We start from the raw sequence: 26,880 nt of genomic DNA, 5'->3' as shown, positions 1-26,880 counted from the left end.
TCTACAACATTACAGGATCTGAATTTCCTGCACAGATTTTTTTCTGTTGTGATATTAGATGTGTTTTCCCAAAATTTAGAATTGAAATTTCCTAAAAGAGGGGCTTCTTCCTTTCAATTTGAACTTTATTTTATGTCAGTGTCTAAATCTTGATGTTGTTCAGTGACAAATCCATTCATTTCAGTGTACTGTTTTTGGAAGAGCTGATGCTGTCCTTCCACTTTGCTGTACTTTTTCACAGAGATAACTGGGCTGGTATTTCAATTTTGCTCCTTTCTATTTAGGTTTAAAGCACTGCTGTCTAGCAAGCCCGCAGCTGATAGTACTTGTATCGAGATCAACTATGTGAAGTACCCCATCTTTCAGGTAAAGTCAGTTCTCACATTGAATTTGAATGGAACATTTAATAAGAGCATTGTACATACCCTGCCCAAATTAATACATTTGTATTTGATAAACATTGCTCAGAGTAGTCATTTCATGAACAAAGGCTTCATCTCCCTTTAAACACTAAGCTGCACAGTGCTATTGATTGCAAACACATGATGTGCCCAACCAGATGTAATAGCATACATTTTACTTACATGGGGTATGCATACATGGGACCTTTCAGTGTAAAGTACTTGATACCTTTTTATCCTACAGGCTCTTTCTGTATTTAATGGACAGGCTTGGAGGAGACATAGCCCATTCCTCTCTTTAGCAATATCGTTTAATCAAATTTCTTTCATGAAAATATAGAACCTTCTTTCTGCATATGTAGCATATGGATGTATATGCTTCCCTTTATTTGAGTCAGTGCTCGGACACTTTCCAGATATTGGCTGTTACAGCTGCAGATATTTCCCAGCTGCCTACAGTAACTTTTAAGCTTGCTTGGAAGCTCCCTACAGAGAAATCTTAGTCTGCTCACCTTACAGCGCTGCCTCCCCCACTCCTTCTCATCATCCATGCATGCCCACACACAGCTAGGTGAAGGTGTGGGTGCTGTTGCCAGGAAAGGAATAAGGCGCTAACCATTATATATGCCATACTTTCCTGAAAAAATGATGTACTAACCATATTGCAAAATACCTGGAAAATTCAGAATGAATTAATCACCGTCCTGTACGCTGTCTGGACCTCACCAGAAAGTCTGGGCAATGTAGCTGATGAGAGTTGAGGAGAGTTAGAGTACCTGCGAGAAGGAAACATTGAACTGTGCAGCGAGCAAGAGGGTAACCAGATAAATCCTGATATCAGGAGGTTTGGGCCACTTTTGTCTCCAAAACCCTGGCGTTGGAGAGACTCAGGTGCTCCTTGCAATTTTTACATCACCCCTGCTCCCTTGATGCCTTGGCTTGCTTTTTGTAAACACTCCCTTTGTTTTGTTGCAGCTGGTTATGCAGTATCTTTATTATGGAGGTGCAGAGTCACTCCTGATTAAAAATAATGAAATTATGGAGGTAAGAGATGTTTATTTTAATTGCAGTGGGAGCAATGCTAAGTGATCTGTGTACCGTTTGCACAAGGGCACGCTGGCCACTGGGCAAGACGTGAGCCCTCCCATAAGACCCAGTACCACCTCACCCTCAGTGCCCGAAGTGCCCAGGCTGTCTGCAGTCCTGCAGGAAGATACTCAGTCTCCTTCCAGCCCTGCTGTTTACCCATTATTATAACATTTGCCAGTATGAAGTTGACTTTCACAGAAGGAAGAGTAGAAAAACAATGATCGTCAAGCAAAAAAAAAATTATCTGGAATAAAAATATCTAGCTAGATGCTTTGAGAGGCTCTTTTAGGGAAATACAAAGCTGGTGTTACCTGGCAGCATAGCATACCATCCTCTCTCTCTTTCTTGGCCTAATAGGTGAGATGGTCTGCTCCAGGGAGGCCATTCAGCTTCTCTCTGCCATGCTGTGACTCTTGGCCTGTCAGCTTGGACTTACATGTCCAAACCTATCTCAGTGGTGTAAAAGTACCCAGTTTTGTTCATCGTTCAGGAGAATTTTGGGGCAGGTACTTAGTTTTAGCCATGGGAGCAGTCCCATGGGAGCCAAAGCTCAATTCAGTGGCAGGTGTGCCACTGTATGACATGACTCTCTGATTTTCTGAATGAAGCCTTAAGCTGCACCCTGAGATGTAGAGAATTCTTTACCCCTTTCTTTCTCCTTTCAAGAATATCACTGGATGTAAAAAGTACAGTCCTATTGGGCCAGTTTGCAAAAGCGAAGCCAAGCTGATTGGAGCTGACTGAGCCTTCAGTGTAGCCACACATCCATAACCTGTATGTTAAGTCATCCTCTTCCAAGTACTATGTGCTGTCATTACCGGCAGTGATCAACCTAATGACTCCCAATAAACAAAATTAAGGCATGTTTGAGCAAATTCTTGATAGTTGTTCAGGGAGGTTTCCTGTTGACAACAATCAAGTTATGGCAGGCAAAAGGAACACAGGACAGTAAATACTAAAGTCAGAGCTACTTATATAGCTGGTAATCTCCAGCGTACAGATTATAGTCTGCAACCATGATATTTTGTTATTGCTCACACTAGTTAGTCTGTTCTTATTACTGTCTGGGGCATTCATGTGAGGCTTGACTTTCACTGAAACATGGCTAACCAGAAATTGGCAGCAACTCTTCTCTGGCATATGAGTGACCAGAGAATCAACTCTAGTGGTTACAGGGACATCTGTAATAATCCTGCTGGCAACCAGAGGATGGAACTAGTCAGAACTGAAATTAGCCCTCCCCAATGCAGGCTGTGGATTTTTAACTAAACCTACCCACATCGACCTTCTGAGCTTTATAGAAACAAGTGACTGATTCTCTGTTTCACTCAGTTTTGAAAGAAGCTCCTGAATTTCTAACCCTTTCTCAAAAAAGGATTGTCAAACTAGGTGGTACAACAGCTTTAGAGAGATGCATATGTAATCACCTAGGTTTTTAAAAAGCTTGTGCTGCAGTTCAGCTGGCTGCTTGCTCTACTTTTGCGACATCCCAAAACTTCTGTGACTCTAAAATGTATGACTGATTGACTGATCTATTGATAACAGATCTAGCCACGCTTCCTCACGGTTTAAAGTAATTACAAACCAGCACGTGACTGCTTAAGCCATAGAGGCAGCTGGAAGAGGATTTGGCTTTATCTTTCCAAACTGCATTTAGCAACTTGCCTTATTACAAATATGATAACAAGAAGCACCAGAAATACTCCACAGAAATCTTTGCTGCAATTCATAATTGGGGCCAGCTGGCTGCTATCACATCAGCACTGCAGATTTCCAGCACTTAGATTTATTTATGGGATTAAAGCAGAGCTTGAGCAGACTGCATAGAAGAGGCAGAATAATGTCATGGCATTTTCAGGGTTTGGTTCCACCTAGCAGCATGAGACCCCTTTGGGACTCACAGGATGGCTCTTTGTCACAGGGCCCACGATGATAAGGGTCTCATAAATGCCTAAAGAGAGCTCAACAGCTTGGCCTAAGAGACATGTCTGGGTTGGAACAAGGTGTCGAGTAATGAAGAACCCCAATGTGCTTTCTAAGCCAGAGCAGAGCGCCACACGTGATGACCTACCATGAAAAGACAAAAAATTAAATCCCCTTCCCCAGCTGTAAAGGACAGAAAAGAGGCAATAGGGTAAATCCTGGCACTATTGAAATCAACTGGAAAACTCACAGCTTAAGCCGTGCTTTCACCCTGCAAGCTTCAGGTCGTGCCTACAGCACACAGTGGAGCACAGTGCAGAGATCCCAAGGTAGTGCCAGTGCAGGCAGCATACCCACAAAGTGGGCGCAGTGCCAAAGAGAGAGGTCAGCTTGAGTCCTGTCGGCGCGGGAGCCACGTTAGTGCAACCACACTGACACATCACCGTAGTGCTAGTGTTATTAGGCATTACCATCCTATCCCACTGTGTGCCCACCCCAAGGAGTCCTGTGGAGCCAGACAGGGTTTCAGTGCCTGTGGCCTAGACATGACCTTACCGCTGCTCACAAGCTAGAGCAAGGAGCCTACGGAGATCTGACTCCCATTTCCTTGAGCCTGCTGAGGTGACAGGTTTGAAGTTTATTACCTCGATAGATTTTTAAGCTACACAAGGCAGTTATTGTCATCTGGTTTGAATCCTATGTACTGTTGGTCCTGGCCCTTCTCCTGACATCTCCACATCAAACCCAGGTGTTTCCTTCAGCCAGAGCTTGGGGAACAGTGCAGCCCAGACATTTTCTTCCTGGACTGTGATTGCAGATCCCTCCATGCAGAGTCATTTTTGCAAAGTGACCAAAGATTCTCCAAGATGCTACTTTCTTTTTGGCACTTTCCCCATCCCAAAGTCAGCATGGAGACCTGACTGGCCAGTGGTGGTGGTGGTCTCTCCACACACAGCTTTCCACAGTCTGATGTGGAGGGGACTGCAAGGGGTTGAACCAACGAAGCAACCTTCTTATTCTGACTATCAAGGGTCAATACATTCATTCAAACTGAAGCAGGGGCTGAGGAAAAAAAAATAATGAAACAATGAATAAGCAAGCTCAGATACTGTATTGCTCAGCAGTTCTGACTAATTTTTCCTTTTTTTTAAGCTTCTCTCTGCTGCTAAGTTTTTCCAGCTTGAAGCTTTACAACGACACTGTGAGATCATTTGTGCAAAAAGCATTAATACAGAAAACTGCGTGGATATTTATAATCATGCCAAGGTAAAAATAACCACATATGTATGCATGTTATGTATGTGTCTGTCCTCGTACTCTGTGGGGTCATGGGTCATGATAAGTAGTGATAGATGTGTGATACACTTAGTGTGGCTTGTCGTGTATCAAGGATTTGTCATGCATTTACTGAGATTAAGTAGCTAGCAGGTACCTAGTATAGTGACAGCTCTAGACCACATAGTATAAGAGCATCTCTGGCAGCTGCACATCCCCTTCCCTAAACAGTTCATGCTCTATTTGTGTCTACAACGATGTGGCAGACCTACCCCTTATCACAGCAACACAAACTGCTGAATCATTTAGCAAGAATCACCTAACTGAATAAGACCTCTGTCTTTCACCTTCCATGTGGGATTTTCCAATTACAGTTTCCTGCTTCCTTCTGCCTGTAGCTTATAGAGGTGATATACTCAATGTTAGCATCAGCTTTTCAATATATGAAAATGTCATATTGTCAAAGTGCAATGTCTCACAACCTTGCAAGGATGATGATAAGAATTTTATGTGTTGGAGAGGAGAGATTCCCAGCCTCTCACTGGAATCAAATATTTACTTAGCTTATGAGGGGGACCTAAGCCATCAGGCATAAAGGCATGGCATTTTTAGATCTAGAAGACTTATTTTAGGTCATTGACGAAGGTGTTTGCCACATTGATTATGTCCCCTTCTCTTTTGTGCTAGGTAGTTAAACTTTCACTTGCGTTATGGAAATGATACAAAAATAATTGCAATAATTTTTTTTTAAGTATTCCTTACATGGTCTTTCCATAACCTACATGGTCTATACAAAAGATAAAAAGGTGTAATGTGACACAAAGGTTTGACTGACCAGAATAATCCTGTAGATTGCTCCAAACCCCTGCTGATCAGACATTTATTCCCAACATCAGGTATTTCCTCCAGCGAGTGGTCATGCTAAGTCTTGGTGTACAGACAAACGCAATCAATGTTTGAAATAGCATAAAATTCCACTTCCAAAATGAATAATAGATTAAATGTAGCTGCAGATCCATTTACTGTAATAGGAAAAAAAAATCACTAGTATTAGAATCTTCTTGAAAAATACCTGATTTAATCTTCTAAGCTCATGCGGGAACTTCAGGATTTATGTTATTGTTACTAAAGTAAAACACATAATGTGTAAGTAAAACATATACTTTTGTTTTAAGATCACACATCTTTTCTCCAAATTGTGAAATGTGGCTCTTATTTTCATCCTGACTGAAGAACATTCTTGAGCCCAGCTTTAGACTTGTCTGAGGAACTTCTACGCAACCAATGTTTGGATTGAACAACCCAATGTTCCCTACTAAATCTGGCTCCTTGTTTATCTGTAAGGGCCTCAGCCTGAAACTTTTCCATTCCTGCATCTCTCTTGAGTTCAGTGGAAACAGTGCACTTGTTAGGCTTGGAAGGCCAGGGTCATATATGCATTAACATCTGGAGTTCACAGCAAGGATATCTAAGCTAGCTGAGAATGAACTACAGAGTCCTGGAATTAGTTATGCCACATCACCCTAGATCTCTGCATGGGCTAGTTTACCCTGCTTCCAGTAAATTACCAGTGTTAAGCTTCATACTGCTGTAGTTGGAAGGTTTCCAGGACCTGAATTAACCATTTAAATATAGTTCAGATCTCTCATGCTGCCTGCAGAGTAGAGAAGACCCTCCATCTTTTTGTTTCAGGTCTGTGTGATGTGCAGGTTGTTAATTTGAGCACATTACATTCTGCTCAGAGTGCTCCAGTCACACACAGTAGCTTCATTTGTTTGTTATCTAAATATGACATAATGATATGTGGTAGAGGAGGCCAGATGGTCCTCATGAGCCAAGGGAGCTCACAAGCAGTTCAAGTGCAGTTTGCCAGCCGACTGTCTGGCTTTCCATGTTGCTGTCTGAAGTGTCAAAGAAGCTCATGTTAGATGCAGTGAGGGTGGGAATAAGATGAGCAGGCACTGAAGCCAGGAATTGCTGCATCAGCCAGGAGCAGATGACTGTGTCTTTGGACTTGGGTCCTGTTTCAGGTACCATTTCTAGTGCCTGGTATTTTGCACACTCAGCTATGCCTGTAGGTACTCAGGCAATGCTGAGACCTGCTTTTCTAGATAGGGAGCAGGTTGGCCTTGAGACACAAAGAGTGCAGTCTTTGCCATCATGGTTGGGAGAAAGAAATGAACTGGGAGAAGCAGAGCATGAACTGAGCAGATTTGGAAGGTTGTCTGTTTGTATTGGGGGCATAGGCTGTAGGAGAGGAATGTTTAGCAGGGTGGTGAGCTGTGTAGTAGGAGCTGTAGGGACAAGTGATTGGGGCCCTGGATTAGAGGTGAAGTATATGGTAGGAAGGTGAGAGAATGTGCATTTGGTCACATTTACAATTTAAAAGCTGAATTGAGAGTATTAAATCGTATGTGGCATTCCTGTGAACTTTCCACTGTTTTCCATTCAACTGCAAACATCTATAAAGAGGCAGTCTTTTGATTAGAATTACTTTCACGTTTTCATTTTCATTCAAAATCTTTGTCACTGTTATCTCCAGAAAGAGATGGAGTAAGTCGGCAAATTGGCTTTATAGTGGTGATTGATTAGTTACCTCTGGATACCAGCTGTGCTTTTCATGAATACCCACACCCAGCAAAATTAACTGGAGTTAACTCCTACCTAGCCCTAATCTGTACTTGTTTTCTTTTTCAGTAGTTTCCATTCTTAGTTCCAAACATCATGTTAAGGTTGTAGTGGGTAACAGTGTTGTGTAGTTGTTCCAGTCTTGAGCAAGCCAAAGGTTCCCATTTTTTCTTGGAGCTCAGACCCAGCAGGAGCTTACCTGGGCAGGAAGATGGGCTGAGCACTGCTCTGTAAACTAGCATGGCTTATAGCAGAATATCATGTCAACTCCTTGTATGACCGCGGGGTCAATGCTGGCGCCTGTGGCTCAGCCACTGTGACTACACGTCCTAGTATGAGTCATTTGAGGTTTGCTCATGCATTATGTCATCCCTGCCTGCTCCAAAGACATGATGGTCAGTGTAAAGGGACTGCTGACAGCCCCACACCACGTGCCCAACAAGCCTCCATTTCTCCCCCAAAGATTTCTTGAAGCTGTTACATTGCATGCCAAGTTTTGGAGGATGCATGTCCCATCCCTGCTAAGGATGATGTTCAATAAACTTGGTCTCTAGCAGATTTCTCCAAACCTGTAAGTTTAGGGTGTGACTTCTAGCATGAAATCCTGGGTCTAGTGAACTTTCTGGTAAAACTCCCACCAATTTCCAAAGGCCCCAAACTTCAGCCCTGGAAATTTTTTTCTGTAACAAAGGGCCTCGTAACATGGAATTTGTCACTAGAATTGTCAGTGTAAAATACTGTTTGATTAACTCCCACCCCCACACATATATGCATCTGTATCCAAAAGGCTTGGCTTGTATATTTGTTTGTGTGCAGCTCTTACGCACTGTATTTGCTGACCAGGTTTTATCAGAATGGTTATCTTTCTCTAATTTCACTTCTTGTAGTTTCTCGGAGTCACAGAACTATCTGCCTATTGTGAAGGCTACTTTCTAAAAAATATGATGGTCCTCATTGAAAATGAAGCTTTCAAACAGCTGTTATATGACAAGAATGGAGAAACATCTGGTCAAAATGTACTACAGGACTTACAGAGGACGTTGGCCACAAGGATTCAGTCAATTCATTTGTCTTCTTCAAAGGGCTCCATTGTATAAAGCTGAGGAAGACGGTAACACTAATAAAGACCCTGCAAGTTAAGTCTCCTGTTGCAGTTGCTTAAATGAATACAAAAAAAATTCTACTTCACATCCAAATAGTTCTGTGTTGGCCAAAGGTGCTGCGTTGAGGCTGCGGCCTCGTTTGGATGAGGGAATACAGAATACATAGCTCCTCCATGTTTTTGAGCAACAGGGATACAACACTGTCTAGTGAATCACTGTTGTATTCAAATTCTGAACACAAAAGTGTGGTCACGGAGCTAGATGCCAACAAAAGCCAGAACCTGCATCAGTGAACAGCAGAAGCCCCTGCCTGAGCAGTGATGCCATGGAACACCTAAATTAGTCATTTAAGGCTGTTTTGTTCCACAGTGTTACACATTTAAGAACTATATCTATCCTGGAGTCCATTATCTTGTGCATTTAAGAAAAGTAAAAACTGTTAGTTGCCATTGAGCAGTGATCAGCTGTGTTAGAGAGTGGGTAAGACTGTTATAATTGAGGAAATATACTGGCAGATTTTTAGGGGTGGGAACTTTTTAAATTGTTCATAAAAAATAAAGGGGTGGCCTTGTAGTTTAAAAACTATTTCTTAAGCTTAAATTTTCATTTTCGACAGAGCTGTGTTTGAGAATCTATGTAATGTTTTGTTTTTTAAATGGTAAAATGTACATTGTGTAAACATACATATGATCCAGTTTTGCTTGTATTCTTTCCTAAGGTGGTATAATCTTGCCTAACAGGCTATGGTTACACCAAAGAGGTACATTACCAAGACTATCTCTAATACAGTAGTCGGGGAGGAGGGAACAGGAGAACTGCATGCTAATAGTGATTTGGGGTTTAAAAACAATGACAAACTCAACATGCATTTGCATGGTAACTGTACCTGTGAAATGTTATGTTTGTGCTTCGTTTTGCCAAGACAAATGCAATGTTACTTCTTGTCAAACTCCATTTGTGAAATTAGCATATTTTTTTATTCAGTGCAATTGGTTGTGATATGATACCCCCAGAGACCCTTCCCGAGATGCTGATTTCTGTTTGTTACAGTGAAGGGATAATAACAGATCTTTATTCTAGTAATGTGTCAATACTTTGCTACTGGCCAGAGAATGTGTCTGAGTTAGACTTTTTTAAATTATAATTAAATATGTACTATAGAACGATTGCTCACTGTATCTTGAGAATGTATAGGTTATCTACAACGCAGGGCTTTGATGGGGTGGGATCGGGGGTGGGATTTAATGTCAGGGCTCCATTTATTTTGCAGCATATTGTTAGCAAGGCAAATCTGTTAAGTGCCATCACATTCCTGATGCTCTGTCTTTGAATAATATCTATCATGAATCGACTGATTTAAAACATAGAGAAGACCACAATAAGAAGCAGGCAAAGGTATTGCCTTGACCATGGCAAAATGAAATTAATATATTTAGTTTATAGCATGCCGTTCAGAAACTGTGCCCAGTCCATAGGCTTTAGACGTTTTAATTTGACAGTGCATGTTAACTTCTTGTTCTTTCATTGAAGCATCTGCGTCGGGTGCTCTTCCATGTTTATAGCTTTTGGAATGCTCAGAGAACAGTTTCGGCTTTAGTTATCAAGATGGTAGGAAGCTGTTTTATGACTCTGAGGTGTAAATCCTCCTATATGCTTGGTCTTTTAAAACCGATACAGTATCTGCAACAGATTACAAAAATGTCTGAACTGCCACTAATGTCGCAGGGACACAGCATGTCAGTCAATTAAACTGTTTTTTTCCTGCACAGTAATGTCCATACAAGATGATGTCGAGAACATTTAGATAATGGCAGCTTTTCTGTGAATGCTGTGATATTAGAGAAGCAAGAATGCGGTTGATGCAACTACAACACACAGGGGTGCTTATTATATGTGCTTCCTCGGCCATGGAAACCCATCCTTCCAAACCGATAATAACTAGAGGACAGCAGCAGACCTCACCCTGCAGCTTCAAGTTTTAAAATAGCAAAGTCTTTCAGACAATAACCACAGTGCTAAAGTTCTTCCCTTGGGTACATGCATAATGCCCAACAAAGTCATCAGGAGTTGCATACACATATATCCATAGGCAAAAGATCTTTCTCTGAGAAACAAGCACCCATGTATACATGTGGCTAGGCAGTCTGGTGTCTAATGTCATCATGGTAGCCACAACTGTCATGCCACTGTTTCTAGCTCAAATGCTAATTGTGCTTCATTAATAGGACAGAGAGAACTGTGTGCATGGGCTGCTCCTGGAACGGGATGATTTTTGAGGATGCGTAGGAACCAGCCTGAGACACAGTAGGAAGGAAACACTGATAACTTCTTGTGCTAGTCCTTCTCCTGATAAGTTGAGTCGAGAGCATCTATGTTAACATTCACTGTTTTTCTTTTAGAGATGAAGAGCATAATCTATTCTTTGGTGGTTGTCCGTGAACGGAATGGTCATCGTGTTTCAGCACCCGAAGGCAAAATGAGAGCTCAAGCCTCTAGCAGCAGCGCGTGCCTGCCGCCAGGCACACTGCATGAGCCCTTCAGCAGAACTGTGTGAGCCCCCACACTCACGGGTCCCTTTACTCCTCCAGGGGCTTGCGAATCTGGATGGCTGAGCATGACAGAAAGCAGGGCATCCCACTGCCACCACCAGATCTGCTTTGCTGTTGTCTATCAAATGGTAGAAGAGAACAACACCAAAGTAGCGTATCAATCAAAACTGCTACAGGAAAGGACTGTGGCTACTGTTTTATAAGGGGGCAACTCTTCCCCTTAGGAATGTTGGTCATGCCAATATCATCGATGTATAGCTGACAGGAACCTTAAAGAGTCATGATTTTCAAATTTTTTTACATATGAACCCCCTAACTTTTGCCAGCAAAAGTGCCAGCCCATGTAACCCAAGCATTCATTTCTCTCGGAAGTGGTCTATGGATCTTTGTGGATCCACAGACTAGAGTTTGAAAACTATGATTTCAGTCCACCTCTCCTGCCATGGGACAGGATGAGGTATAGCTTGTCCACCCCAGAGGATGTGTAACTTGCCAGCTCTTGAAACTTCAGTGACAGGAATACAGTCTTCACCTTGGAAGTTTTTCCTAATAGCTGATTTAGAATTTCTTTCCTGCAAAGCAAGCCATTTTTCTTTCAAGCCCTGATTGACATGGAAAGCAGATGATCCACAGCCTTCTTATAAGAATATTTTATGTATGAGAGGAATTATTCTGCTTTTCTCACTGGTATAAGTCCTTCCTAGTCCCTTCAAAAATACGTTCTAGGCCTCTGATTTTTGCTGTCATTCCCCTTTCGACTCCTTAGTTTCCCCAAAATGCTTTACTTCAGTGGGGGTTTTATCCCATAACAAGTAAACTGCAGTAATTGTCTCCTGAGTTTTAGAGACCTCATTTATAGAATATCTAAAAATATATCCCAGAATATTTTTTGAAAGAACATCCCATGGCTGACTTGCATCTAGTCTATCATCCATTATAATTCCTGGGGGTTTTACTGCTGCTTTACCAGGAGTTCCCATTTGTATTTGTCCATTCATTTATACCTTCCAAAATGTAACACTTGTCACTCATCTTTATTAAAATTTCTTCTAGTTTAACTGGGGCAATTTCCCTACTTCATCATGATCATTTTCAGTTTTGGTCCTGTCTTCTAGCATGCTTCATAATCTCCTAGCTTTATTATATGTGGCTTCATGCATGGATTCTTCATTCCATTAATCTGGGTTGTGGGGGGAAGAGCTCTGTGATAAATTTAGTCTAAAAAGCAGTGTGAGTATCAGTGGGTGTCCATGAATACCATCCCTATCAGATAAGGTTCTTCTATCAGAGCATTTCATTAGCATTTTAGAAAGATAGTATTATCATTTAAAAAACAAAAAAAACCTTCTGCTTCTTTAGTCTTTCTACGACTTGCAATAATTTGCCAATTTTGAAGAAAATACTACTTCCAGCCTTCTCCAGCCTCTCTAGGTGAAATGGAAGAAATATAAAATCCTTAGAAAAAACTGTGATTTTTTTTGTTATAATTTTCTAGCCTGAAATGACTGAAGGGTTTTTTTGGTTCCTTTCCATCTGTCTTTTTTATACGAGTCCATTGCTGTAATACTCGAGGACTTAAAAGCATCCTGCCCCAGCCTCACTGAAGACCTTTCCTTCTGCCTCTTTACAAGAGACTTGGCCCTGTCTTAGTTTCCAGATTTTCCTCACATTTCCACCTTGCCTAACAGACAGCCAGTTTCCACATGTCCCGACTTTTTATTCTTGAGCGCTGCTGGATCCCTTCCCAAGCCCAGAAGTGGTATCTGTGTTCTCCCTAATGAGTAATTTTCCAATAATCAGCTTGAGAGCTGGGAAGAGAAAAGGATGGGGAATGTATGAGGGCAAAGGTTTTGGACATCAGAGAGGAAGGCTGGTACTCTTTTGGGGACAAATTTCAGCACTGTCTTCTTGTTACTCAATTTTTCCCTGACCTATTCCTTATGCTTTCTGTCTTCTAAACACAGCTGGTGTCCAGATGTGCTCCACTCTGGAAAAAGGCCAGCTTTGTAAAAGCTAAAACTTTTTCCCAGCTAAAACTTTGCCTGCTTGGTCTCAGCTTCTGAGTAGATTTGTGCAAATGTCTATTAAAGACAGAGGAAAACATCTTCAAAGACGTGTGAAGGCTTAGTAGCAAGTCTCCTGTTGGTGCTAATAAGAGCTGTCTGCTGAATCTTGGTGTGCTGCTTTCGACACTGAGCCTTTTTGTGCTGAATATCCACTGACCACTGGCTTCATGTCACACACTGTGCTAGTCCTTCTGGATGTATTACAGTGTCTGGTGTATTAGGGGGCTTTCAGGAACTCTAGTTTTGTTTCAGTGTAGCATGATGTGCTGCTCTTTGAAGATTAAAAGAAAAAAAATCCTCAGTTTGTACTGGAATAAACTGCTCTGCTCACCATGCCATTGCGGTGAGAAGGAAGAAAGGGAGCCTCTTCCCCATACCTATCCAAAATCAGAGTTCTGTTATGGCAGAGAATGCTACTAAGTCCATGGGGACTCAGGTATGCAGGACCATATTTAAGTGAATTTTTTATGTTTAAGAAAAATGTAGGTGTTGTTAAAGTTCACTCATCTGCATACTTGAGACAAGGCTCAAGGCAGCTTACAGAAAAGGTCGTTCCTAGTACTGCTGTCTGTGGGTCAAATCCTAGAGCCTGAGAGCCTGCAGAGCTTGTTGAAGTCAGCTGCAGGTATTTAGAGCTGGTTCTCTCTTAAAAATAGTCCTGAAGGACGACATCTTCCTGAAGCCTGCCTTCACTAAAGCTGCCTCTGAAGTCGGTAGATGATTTTTTTGATGAAAGAGAGTTACCTAAAGTCAAACAAAGACTTGGAGTTAGTTTGCTTGACAAAGCATCTTTCATGTGAGGATCTGCAAGTGCTTTACAGAAATGTAGGGCTGGATGTTGCTTTCATCCCCTAGCCCAGAGACGTGGGCTGATTGAAATATATAAGCATTAAGAAGGCTGTTTAGGATGTGTTCAAATATATAATAAACTAGCTTTCAGAACAGTAACCTTGAAATAGCACTCAAATAATATCTGAAATCCCATACATGAGGAAATCACTTACTTTAGATGACTGTGTATAAGCACATTTTGTCTTTAATTCCTAGCACTTCCAATCACATCTTCCATTCATTTATAACAAAATTAATGTTTTTTATTCTTTAACATGTTCATTATTTTTAGGCAAGACATATTATCTTCAATGGGTACAAACTGAGGCTCCCAGCCCTGACCAGATTATCATGTTTCAGTAGAATTTTTCCTGGCCTACAATTCATAACTGGACTTCAAAGGCAAAAATATTGAAGCTGAGTCTTCAGCTGTGAGTTGATGATCTGTGAGTTCATTGAGACCACTGCTGAAATATTACAAATGTGGTGCCCAAAGCAGAAGGAAAATCTGCCATTAAGTTCAACGGTAATATTTCCTGAGTTAAGATCTGACTGAAAATGTACAGAAGCTAATGGGCACTTGTTAACTGATTTCAAGGGGTTTAAGAACTAAGCTTAGTGTGTGTAGGAGGGAGGTAATTTCTTTCTTTTTGTTGCCATTAAATAGTCATTCTTTTATCTTTATTCAAGTCTCCTTGCATGGATCAACCACTGATGGCCTAGTTTGTATTTATCTTAGACTTTTTTGTGCAGAAGATTCAAAAGGTGGTATCTTCTGTTTTCCTGAGGTCTGTAGTCTCCGTAGATGATGCTTTTTGTGCTTTCCTAGGACTGCTCTTCTCTGAAACACCAGGAGACATGGCAGCCACTTGCAAAAGGGATTGCATTGGCCAGAAACAGTAAATTCTGCAAACGTTTCCTGGTGTGTAAACTATGATGCTTAGTTGGCTAAGTCTATCCACCTGATTGGACGTGATGTAGCAGAACAGCAATTTTGGTGTTTGTTTTCACTTGGGGAGGGATTTTTCCATTTTTCTTTGGGCTGATAGTTTTACTCACTCGTCTTTTTTTTCATCCTGCAGAGGTGATGATGCTGTGCCCCTGAATGAACAGACATACGCAGAGCAGGCACAGGTTTCTGTCAGCACGGCATGCTACAAAAGAGGCCTCAGTAAGGGAAAAGAATTAGGTACAAGAATTTAAATGTCTAGCCCCAGATCTTTGTGTTGGATTTCAGAGATACGGAATTCCCCGATTCCTGCTTCATTTTTCTCCAACTTGGAGATTCCATGGAGTGAAAGGAGAGTGGAGGGGAACACAAGGACATGGGGAAAGAAGGAAGGAGGAAAGAGGGAAGCAGCCTCATCTCCCATGTGTGTCTCGGCATTCCCAACCACTTGGCTCTCGTCTCTTCAGCGTTCACATAGAGGCTTTGCTCATTCCCACTTCTCACATTTGGCAGTGGAGCTCTAGCAACTTTTCTCTGTCCTTATAAATATCTCCACTGCTGCAGCAGCAAGAATGAATTTGCCTGAGCCCCTTTGTGTGTGGTTAGCTTTGGTCTTTCCACTTCCCATCATCTCTGCTGCTGTGTTTTCATTAAAACTTCCATCACTCTGCTTTACCCACTGCAGTTAGAGGCAATCTTGTTTCTTATTGCCTTTCTAAGCAAACAAAGGTGAAAAAAACCTCTCTGAAATACCCAATCAGAAATCATTCATGTTTTAAAATAAGCCACATTAGAAAATGGAGATGCTCAGGGAAAAAAAAAGAAAAGAGAGAGAGAGAGGTCCACCTTATAAAAAGCCAATCTGTTAGGAGGTCATTTTAATTAATTAAGGCCACAGCCTTAGCACCTCAGATAGGCTGTCAGGGACGGATTAAAATGGTTCAGAACATCTGGACTTGTTCAAGCTACAGGTGCAAGAGAGCCCGGTCTTACCCTTTCCCCTTCCCAGCAGTGGATAAATTGACTATCATATGGCTTACTGAGTGAGGGGCTTTCAAATGAGACTTTTAAAAGTCTGTTTTTCTCTAATCTGCCTATCTTTTAAAGAGCCCAAGGCATCCTGAGGACTGAGATCCTGAGGTGGGTTGCTTCAGTCCATGTCATCTGAAAGCTTGTTATAATATCATCTGTGCAATCGTTGTCCTCAGAACAGGCTTTTGACTAGCTTAAAGTTTGGAAAACATCTCGATTCATTTAGAACAAAAGTGGCATTACAAAATACTGTGTTTTATATCAGAGCTGTGTATTTTCTGTTTCTTTGGATTTTTTTATTGAGGGGAGGGAGGTTGAGCATGTGAAACATTTTGGAATTTCTGTCCATAGAGTTATCTTTGTGTGTTTGTATGTTTGAGAGAGAGAGTGAGAGAGATGGACAGTAAATAGATCTACAGGATATGTTATGAGGCGTGAAATCATGTTTGTAATGAGATTTCTTGTTAATGGCAGTCAGCCTTCCTTGATGCTAAGCATTAATGCAATATCCATTAGTGCAGCTAAACCTCCCTCCGCCCCACTTTCCCAAAAGGGTTTCACTTTGTACCTAGTTTAGCATTTATAAATATTTGATACAAGGCTCAAGAAAGTCATTTCCATGTTAAATGAAGGATAAATGAGCATTCCAGGAAAAATACAAGTTAGGATTCTACTATAGCATCGTTCACAAAACAAACATGAAAGCGTGATGAAATTCACCCCACTGAAATTGCTGGAATCCTTTTCATTGATTTTTCTAGTCTGTGGATCAGGTGTTTTTTCCACCTCTCTTTCATACTATCAGTCACCTTTGAAGTCCTTTTGTATCTCAAGCTTTTCAAGCCAATGCGTATCTGTAATTAGAAAGCACAATCTTGATCCTTAAATGGGGAAGAGATCTTTCCTCTGCCTTCCACTTCTGTAGGACTAGTTTCATATCTTTATGTTTGCCACTGAAAACAACAGCTGAATGGGGAAATCCCAGTGCGAGCACCCTGAAAAGACAGGGGAGCTAGCACTGTCCATGTGACAAATGTTTGCTTCCTTCATCCTTCTTCACATCCACTCCCACTTGCATCTTTGAGCTGTCTTTGAAGCTAAACTTAGATAAGAAAAATGAAGACTAGAGGAAAGGAGGTGCTAGAAATAAGATGGTTTCAAGGATGATGCAGAACTATTGAGTGAATCTTGATCATTGCAGCTTTTGAATTCCCTCCCATGCGAGGGGAGGCAGATTCCTAATTTGCGCAAGGTAAAACTAGGAATGGTAATGATTGTCTCTTGGGTATTCTTTTTTTTTTTCTTTCTTAGCACAGTAGTTTTATTTGCTGGCATACACTGTTAGGGTTTGTATGGGAAGGTTTCACTTTATATGGAGAAGCAAATGAAAGATCACATAACCCAACAGTGATGCTCAACAAACAAGGAGACATTGTCCTCCTTCCACAGTTGTACCCTAAGTACTGGTTTGTGGCTTTGCAGAAGTGTTTGAGGTCATCTACAGTTAACAACAGAGATGAAACATCCTTCCTCTTTGCTTATCCTTTTATGAATGCTCAGCTTACAAATAGCACAGAGTCAGAGTATAGAAAATAGGACGACAGATGTTTTTCAACAAAGAGTATAATTAAGAAATAGAAATGTTTTTGGAACCATTTTTTTTCCTCAGAAAGATAGATGGGCATCCATAGCTCATTCCTACAGCTCGTTCAAAGATGTCAGTCTCTCAAGCCTGTTAGATGTTTTTGAAAATTGCCTGTTTGGAGCTGTTATTGTCTGAGAGCAAGCTGTCTCCACTTAAGAAATTGACTTATGGCCCTTCGTAAAAGGGCAGAAGGAGAATGTATTAAAAACTGGAGGTCAGCCATAATCTGAAATGGCAGCTTTTGTCCACTGTGTCCACAACTCTAATGTTATTTTTAAAAGTGTGTTTATATTTTATTTCTTTTGGTTTTTTTAAATTATTTTTAATGTGAACATAATTTTTTGTTTGAGTATAATGTATTCAGCCAGCTAGATCAGAAAACTTTCTGTGTTCTATCTCATAATTAGATCCTTAGCATAAATGTTGGGAAGACTCTGAAAGCATGTTCTCTGAGTGCACCTTACATCATTTTAAACCTCATTCTGTCTAAACCCATTCTAATCCTTTTGAAATCTCCAAAGAGATTATGATTCGTTATTGTTAAATGTCATCTTGTTAACACTGTGTTAATGCAGGACAGAATGTGAAATTAGCAAGTTTTTTTTTTAAATTGTATTATTCTAAAACCGGGAAAAAGTAAATAGATCTTTGTTTCTCATGTAATATATTCCCCTTAGCTTGAGACTACATGTGCAAAGCTTCTGCTCTGAATGCCTTGTTAGAATCAAGTTATAAATGGAGGAAAATGGCCTTATAAAGATTTGATGAAAAATTTAACTGCAGTGATGCAGCACACGCACTTGTTACAGTCTGCTCTACCTCTCGTGAAGTCAGTGGGAATCTTTAATGGGATTTACTGCAAGGCTGTAAGTTTTTTTTAATGCACTAACAGATATACTTTCCCATCCCATCATCTGCACAGTTGTGGTTGGTACACCATAAAGGCTGAAGGCCAAATCCTGCTGTCATTGCACATAGCAACCCAGCTTCAGCAAGGATCATAAACATGTAGTTAGTTGGTTGCACAATTTTGAGGTTCTTGGTGAACAGAGATGGGAGGGGGTAGGCTTTCCTTGTGCTTGTTGTATCACAGCCTTTGCATTTCGAATGACTTTATTAGAAGGATCATATATCTACATGCTGCGGAAAGATGCCTGTGTGTGGTGGGAAAGATTTTTGTGAATTTAGACCTGCCTAAGAAAACATCAACCATTCTAATCTTAGACAAGTTGCATTCCATATCCATCTGTTTAGTGGATCAGTCTGATGTTTACTATTTGGTAAATTACATTTGATCTTTCTTTTTTCAAATTTCTGTAAGGGGATTACCTGCCATCAGCTAGTGTAAAATAGTGCCAAGGACTTCAAAATATACCCTTGGGGCCAAACTCTGCTAGCTTCACATACCACAAAGTCCTATCAGAATCAAAGAAAGCGGGATTGGGTGCCTGAACTGCAACACCCCCTCTCCCCCCCCCCCCCCCCATCCCCCAAGTTCAACTTACATGTCCTGCTTCATTTCATAGAAATTGATGACTTCCTGGGGGGGAAAAAAAAAAAAACAAAACAAACACATGGTGCCAATTCACCCCAGCTAGAAATGTATCGAAGTCAAAAAACATTTATTAGACATGACTAGTCTACCAAATCCAGTACCTAGGCAGAACTCCAAGGGAAAGTAATGGGAGCTTCTGATATAAAGTTTGCAGAAAAAGTCTACATAATGAACTATGACAAATGGCAACTTTGTGTAAACTCTCCTGGTGGGTTTGTATAAAGGTTTTTAAGAAATCTTCTTTGGAACACACCAGAGAATAATAAACTTGCACCTTGATAGAATAGCTTTATTTGTATATATTCTATGTAAATTTTTAACCAGAGGATACATGTCATTTCCTGTACATATCTGATTAGAGTGGTGGCAGTGCTATGCACTGCTGTTTAGGAGATCCAGGTTCTCCAGTCTTGGGTTTCTGACTGTAAAGGCTGCTGGAGACTGCTTGGGACCAGCCAAGAAATAGGATGGATAGATGATCACAACCCACTGCTTATAATTGTAGGAGTAGGAATTGGGACAGATGTTGGCTATGGAGAAGATTGCTTGCCTCCACTCCTGGCTAAAGGACAAGTGCCTCCTTCGCTGTTGTCTCCAATAGAAGGGAAGTGATTTATGGTTTCTGACGGTTGAAGAGTGTGGAGAACATTCAAAGCCCTGTTTGGATCAGTGTTTAACAGGGACCTGATCTAATAAGAAGGAACCCACACTTCTTATGTCACATGGGAAGGTCCACAAAGAAGCAGTGTGTATATACATCTACCTATCTGTCTGTCTGTCTAATATCCCAATGTTTCTGTATTGAATGGTTTCAGTAACCTGTAAACAAGTGATTGCTCCTGTTGTGTTACTGCTTTGAAATTCTTTGCATGCACTCTGGCCTATAATTCTTTAAGAAAAGAAATTATACATATTATATATATATATATATTGTAGCTTGCAAAATATTCATGTTGAAGAGCCATGTTTTGTGCAAATTGTACATTTATGTTGTGAGCAATATTGGAATATGAACTTTTATTAGTTGTTGGCATTAAAACATGTTTTTATTGATAGTAAATTTGTCACATTCTTGAGTATATGTAACAAGCTTTCAAACTCAGGCATTAGATCAGCTACTGAAGCAGAATTTCTCTGTGCAGTAGATATAACACTGACTTTCAGAAAATAGGCAGGTATGCAAATCCCATTCTGTTTAATGCAAGTTGCAAGGCTGATTATTCATGCAGTTTGTCAGGCCAATACTTCTTTTTTTGGCAGTGCTGGAATTCATGTTTAATATGATGACACTGTTGCCCTGGTTTATAGCAGAACTAAACCCCCAACCTAGCAAAACAAAGAGCTTAACTCCCATTTCCCCCTGTCTTCCCTCTGTTAAAGATAAACACAATGAAGACCGAAGAAACTTCCAATTTCCTGCTGGTAGCAAATGTTACATTTTCAAATTTTCATGCTACATAGTTTTCAATTTAGGGGCTAGATAAAAGCGTAATACCACTCTGACTTTAGGAAAGCTGCAGCATTTGGAGCTTGACCTTAAAACTTTTACATGACTTCTGAATATCATTGGTGGCTTTGTTTGCTCAATGTTTACCTCTGGGAAATGTATGCTATTGATTTAAATGTTTAATATATTGATTGCCTTTTTGTATATTTGTTATCATAAAAGTTTGGTTTCAATGCTAGCAATTGTAGTCTATTTTCAAACTTTAAATAATAACGTAGAGTTCTGTATTTGGAAGGCAAAGTTAATAATGAATATAGCTATTTGGTATTTTATTCCTATTTTATACAGCTGCCCCCATAGGTTACTATCAAATGGCAATGAATATTGCTGAACAGCAGGTGGAACTCTTTTGAGTGTGTTTATGAGCCATCTCTGTTCAATAAAAATTCCATTGTTTTCTAGCCTAGGAAATGGCTGCTGTGAATGTTTTTGTTGTTCCTTCTCCAGTTCAGATATTTCTCAATATCCTTCAGACAGCTACAGGACTGGGGTTCTCCCAAGAATCATCTCCCAGAAACCACGTATCTTCAGGGTTTTATATCTGGAAATTCTGGTGCTGTTTTTCCCCACTCTGTGCTGTCAGTATGGTTGCTGTGCTTGCGAAGAAGTGACGTGGATGCTGTTCCAAAGCTTCTGGTCCAAGCCCTGATCTGGCAAAAAAAGTGCATGTGAGGCTGGGAATGGAGCTCCACGGTGCTTAAAATTAAGCATCTGCAAATGCACTATAGACAAGCTGTTTGAATACATAAAGGTCTGAAAGTCTGGAAGCTTGCTTCATTATGTTATATTGCTGCAAGTGTATACAAATAAGCAGCAAATGGGTATCACAGGAGAAGTCAGAATTAAATAGAAGGAATTGATTAACTTTGGCTTGAGAGTTAAAGCAAGCATCGAAAAATCTTTTGATTTTAGGATTTTTTTACTTGATCTGTTGATCTGTGATTTAATTTAAAATGTTTTATACCATTTATGTTTTGGTGGATTTAAAGTCAAATCCTTTCTTCACAATGTATCAGATTATTATGAAACAGGCTGGTCCAGGAGGCAAAAAGTGGTAATCTCCTTTGAAGTATGGCCTATAAAGACAAATCCACAAGTGTGAGTCATGGGAGCGAGATGCTGCTCACAGTAAACTGGGTGACTGTCCAGAACAGGATCCTGGCTCTGTCAGGTGCCTTTGGGCTCTTCAAGCTTAGCTGTTCGGGAGCACGGTGTGAAAGGCAGCTCTCGAGGAATCCTACAGTTGTCTAAATTTTGTGATAAATATAGGCCTCCTTCCCTTCCTCCTCAGTATCATTAACCGAAAGAAAAAGCAAAGCAAGCTTCACTGTTAGCAAACTGGGTTGATGTGTTTCCTTTCTCAAGCAATAATACAGGGACAATTTTAAAACATTTCTGGGCATCTGAGTTGAACCTTCACTGAGAAAAACAGAGAAATTCAGATAGACCCGTTAACAACATTGTTCTGCGTTCTCTACAAACTCATCTATGCTTTGGTTATATTCAGTTCACATTTTTTGATGTTTTCTTGACAATGCATTCACTGAGCTAATTAAGGTTTAGGACACCCACTGCTGTTGTTTCTTCTCTTCTGGGGCAGAAAGGGGCAGCAATGTCTTAAACCACCACTGCTACATTTGAGGGCTCACCTGAGAGGAGCTTTAGGTTCTGTTCAAACAGGATAGTACTGTCAAAGTGCATAATATCAGCCAAACTTTCTCAAGTCAACACAGACTTTTATTTTAATGAAAGCTTCTGCAATGGCTTTCCTTTCTTCTGATTATTTCTAGGGAAATGCTGTTCCAGAGAAATGTGGACTGGCTATTTCCAAGCTTTGCTACAAAGATCTGAGACCACAGGATAAATGCTGAGAACCTGTGTACATATCCTCTGCAGCCTGGGAGGCTGCCATAACCAGCACAGCCCTGCTGCCTGACTACCTTTCTAGAGCTCATCAGCCCCTCTGCTCTACAAGCCCTGTGGCTTGTGTAAGAAGCTGGAGTCTCTTCTGAAATAACAAATACTTAGTATTGAACAATATACTTTAGGATCTGGAGGTAATAAATATGTCCTGCCACTGAGCCAAATCCTAGCCCTAATAGCTTCCATCAGTCCCACAGCATAAAGCAGCTGGAGGGGTAAGAATCACCAGGTGTTTTGAAGAGCATGTCAGCTCTCAGAGGCGTGATGTAGCCCATCCGCCCTCACATGTGCCAGCTCTCCTTGGCATGCTCACACTGGCACATTCACACTGTGGAGGTCTGACTGGCAAAGTCTGGGGTGGAGACCACAGCAATGTCCAGGGAGCACACGCAGACCCCACTTCTGCCTGCTCTGAGAATGACCATTAAAGGGCAGAACTCAAATACCGTGGCGAATCACAGCACTTGGGGAATTTTACCAATTGGGGATTTTTTTTCCCTGTACCCATATGTTTACTGACTTTCCTTCACTAGTAAACCCTTAACATACTGTATTGTTCTGTGTTTCTTTTCAACTTTCATTTTCTCTGTGTGTGTTGGCCAAGAATGGCCTACTAGGCACCTGACTGTGTCCTCCCTTCATGTGCTTCTTGGTTCTTCCTCCCCAGCTCTCCCCTTTTCCTCTTAACTCTACTTCTTCTGGCTTTCTACCCCTATCTTTAAAGTTACTTTCCTCTGTTGGCTGTGTGTGGCAAATGTGAATATTCTCCACATCCAGCTGTCCTTTTTCCAGATTGCTGAGAGGGCACTGACTAGAAGATTTCCTCTTCCTTTATGTTGACTCCAATACTATCTTAAAACAGTCATTGCAGGCATGATGGGATTCTCACTCCCAAACTCTCAGCACACATTTTAGGGAAGCAGATGCTCCATATGCATATTCTCTGCACTGATAATACACTCACTGTTCCAATAAGCACTTAGTGCCTTATGTGTGCATCTGGTTCACCCTAAGATCATCACACTTATTACCAGGCATAGCTAAAAGGTAAGCAACAGATCTAGTTTATTCCATTAAAGGTAAATGCCAAAAGCAATACCTAAGACCTGGAAGAATAAGCCTTGGCACAAGAATGCCTCATCTTTTAAAGTGAGGAGGTTGGTGCTCTCCCAGAGAACTCCTTATAGAGACTGTGGATAAAAGGAAAACAAAAGCAGCCCTTTTTTAACTACCTGAAAATGTAACTTAATGCATAGCTGTCATTTCAAGAGTTCTCCCTCCAGGCTATGCTGCTATGTGCAATTACTGTATGTAGTCTCCCTTGACAGGATGCTGCCCTATTGAGATCTGATCTTCCTTTGGTTTCCTCCCACCACTCATGCCCTTTATTTGATAGGAACACCCAGGGAATGCAAATGGAGAATCAAAAGGTAACCTTGAGGACTTTTGTGGCTACCCTTGGTGTTTCAAAGCCACTCTTAAGTACTCCCTTATTTCTTTGTTGTTAGAGGATTTCTTGATGTCCCCGCCTTGCTGTTAGCTGTTCAGCCTCTCCCGCGACCAGCTAAAGTAACATTTTGCAGCTTATTTGGGAAGAGGGAATTTTGGTTTTGAGTAAGGTGGCATGCTAATGTATCAGTTCCTTTAATCTTTCTTTTCATCTGTAGAGGCCAATTGAACTGCAGCCATAAGCCTACAGCATAACCTTTCTCAAAACATACAAAATTCCGTCTGTTTTCCTACTTACAACCCATAGGATTTGCAGTATGAACCTTTTCATGGCCTTGTAATAGCTTCCACTTTCATACTGGAAATGTTTACAATGTCTCTGACAGTTTCATGATTCAAGGTATTTCAAATTCTCAGCAGAGCCCTGGGGAGTGGAGTGCCCTCTCTTCAATTTTTCAGATAATTACTGGAGAGCCTACTGGTACCTGCTACTTCAGCATCACTTCTTCATCAACCAGGTTTCCTCTCTTAACACCATTAGTGTTAAGACTAATATCTTAGCTCTCTGGCACCAAGTTGACCCATTCCCTAAAATGAAGAAGTTGACTTTTCCCTTTAAAGGAGCTACTCATTTTTCCCACTACTTTTCCTGTCCCTGTCCCCCCCTCCCCACCCCCTGCCTTTTCTTGACCTGGTAAGTCCAAATTCAAAACTTTGCTCTGCTTAGCAGGTAACTTAATCCAGATGAACCTTTCTGAATCTTGATGAAGGCACCTTGACGAAAGTAAGCACACATGCTTTCTGTTGATGAGAACTATCCAGCCCTTGCATCCTTAGGTGGAAACTAGTAGGTTGGGATAGCTCAAATGCTCCAAATTCTATGTAAGCAGATCCAGAAATAGAGGCAATGTTTTAGCGCTTTTCACTTCAGGCAGGCATAGGAGTTTCTGACACTGGAAGCAGTGACTAAACTGAAACGGTGGAAATCATGACTATTGCATCTTGCCTTACTTTGCAGAGGCCCCACAGGGGAAAAGGAAACTCAGCTCTGCTCATCGAAGAAATGTGTCTAAGACAGATTCCAGCCAGAGACCAATTCTGGAGGAGATGTGCTGCCACGTCTGATTGATTGCTGATGAGGAAAAAAAAGAATGAAGCCTTTAAGTCTTAGAAGCTCAGTTTTAGGAAAGCCTCAAGGCCATTAGAGAACAAACTATGACATGAGAATGTTTGTAATGGCCTGATAATAATTTTTCTTCTGGTCAGAGACCTCTTACTTCCATAGGATCTGAACTTGGTCCTTTCAACCAAGGATAGCCTGGGACAGCCATTCAAGCCCTTGTCTCCTGTTGCATGAATCCTTCTTCATGACCATTTCCTCCACCTAGCAGAGAATTCCTCCACCTAGCAGAGAATTAGAGAGATTCACACTTTTGTCATCTATACAGTCTCGTTCCCAACTAGGACAGCTCCTTGGCTGCATCCCATGCAGTTGTGTCAGAATTCCATCCAAATTAAGAAATAAACATCTGTTTTCTTTCCTAAGCCTCACACGTCTATGGCTGAGTCATCTTTGCATACTAGATACCAAGATGACCATTTTTTACTGGTGCGTTAAGATCTATGAGACACCTTGGTTGGTTCCTTAGGGCGTGACTGGGCTGTACTGTACTAGAGTTCAAGCCAAACCTATTTCTACTCCAGGTGTCTGCAAGAAGCTTCCCTGTCTGCGGCTCCACTCTTTCAACCATATCTGTGATATTGCTAAGGTATCCTGAACCAATGTATTTCATAAATCAGCCCTTTGGTCTTTCTTTTCCCAGCTCCAAATCCCCAGAGAGTGTATGAAGGAGGGAAGTAGTAGAGACACCTAGCATTCATGGACTGGCTCTCAAAGGAGAAGAAAAGTTATTCAGCAATAACTGCAATTCTCTGGGCTGTATTATCTGTATGTACATTTGCTACCTTTTTTTTTTGTCCTTCCTCCATCTCCAAGTCTCTTTTTTAGTACTTCTGTGGTCCAGCATCACCACAGGGCACTGCCATTTTCTGATTATGTACACAGTGGGAGGGAAGGGAGACCGTGTGTGCCCCCTCTGGGTATTGCTTCTGTAAAAAGTCCAGCTCAAGTTCTTGTTGTGTACACATCCACAGTGTAAATGTATGTTTGCAAAAAATGAATCTAAGAACCATGGTCACTGGAAAGTAACCTTTCTTTCCTCCTCTTGGCTGCATAACACTTCCCTCTGCCCATCCTTTGGGAATAGCATCTGCTTACGCAAAACTTCCCTAAGAATTTGGAATAGGACTGGCAGTGAAACTGTAGCCAGTTCATGCACGGGAGGCAAAGAGGGATTTCTTAATACAGTAAGAGAAGACCAGCAAAGCAAATAACATGTCAGCAAAAAGACGAGCATAGCAAAACAGAGGTTGTTAATTATCTATGTATCACCATAGACCCCAGGTAGGATTAGGATGCCAATTTTACAAGGTACTGTACAAATAGATAAAAAGGTATAGCTTTTGCCTTCATATGTTTTGTTTCTAAGTTAAGACAAAACACAACAAATGGGTGAAATAAACAGGGGAGCAGGGGGGGTAGCAATGTTTTGATATTTATCTCTCATGCCAGAACTACAGAGGAATCAAAATAAAATAAAGAAAATGCTACAGTTGTGCTGCCTAGTGACATATGGATGAAATAACATAGCTATCCTATCTGCCAAGCTGAAATTTGGCTGCCAAATCCTTGAGTTTTACCATGAAAAATGCTCCTTCTCTTAACCTTGTTTCCTCATCCTTATAATTTGCAATTAGCCTCTGAAATAAGATTTCAGTGATGCAAACAGCAATGATTTCTGCATGTTAATAAACGGTTACCTTTCTATATATTCCAAAGGACATTTCATCAGTTTTCTCTGATTTAATTAAGTAGCTAGTATAGGATATGGATAT

The 26,880-nt window shown here is 41.0% G+C and overlaps 1 protein-coding gene across 1 annotated transcript in view; it reads left to right on the top strand.

Moving 5' to 3' along the window:
• ABTB3 (ankyrin repeat and BTB domain containing 3) overlaps positions 1-20,106 on the top strand; it is a 200,006-nt gene extending 179,900 nt beyond the window's left edge. The window contains exons 14-17 of the mRNA XM_064513369.1: positions 285-366; positions 1,377-1,445; positions 4,566-4,679; positions 8,204-20,106. Of these exons, the coding sequence (XP_064369439.1) occupies positions 285-366; positions 1,377-1,445; positions 4,566-4,679; positions 8,204-8,413 (475 nt within the window). The 3' untranslated portion in view covers positions 8,414-20,106. The remainder of the gene's footprint in view (positions 1-284; positions 367-1,376; positions 1,446-4,565; positions 4,680-8,203) is intronic.
• Positions 20,107-26,880: the final 6,774 nt, after the last annotated feature.

Source organism: Dromaius novaehollandiae, chromosome 1, assembly GCF_036370855.1.
Source record: "Dromaius novaehollandiae isolate bDroNov1 chromosome 1, bDroNov1.hap1, whole genome shotgun sequence".
Lineage (NCBI taxonomy): Eukaryota > Metazoa > Chordata > Aves > Casuariiformes > Dromaiidae > Dromaius > Dromaius novaehollandiae.
This window is presented reverse-complemented; position numbering and strand designations above follow the sequence as displayed.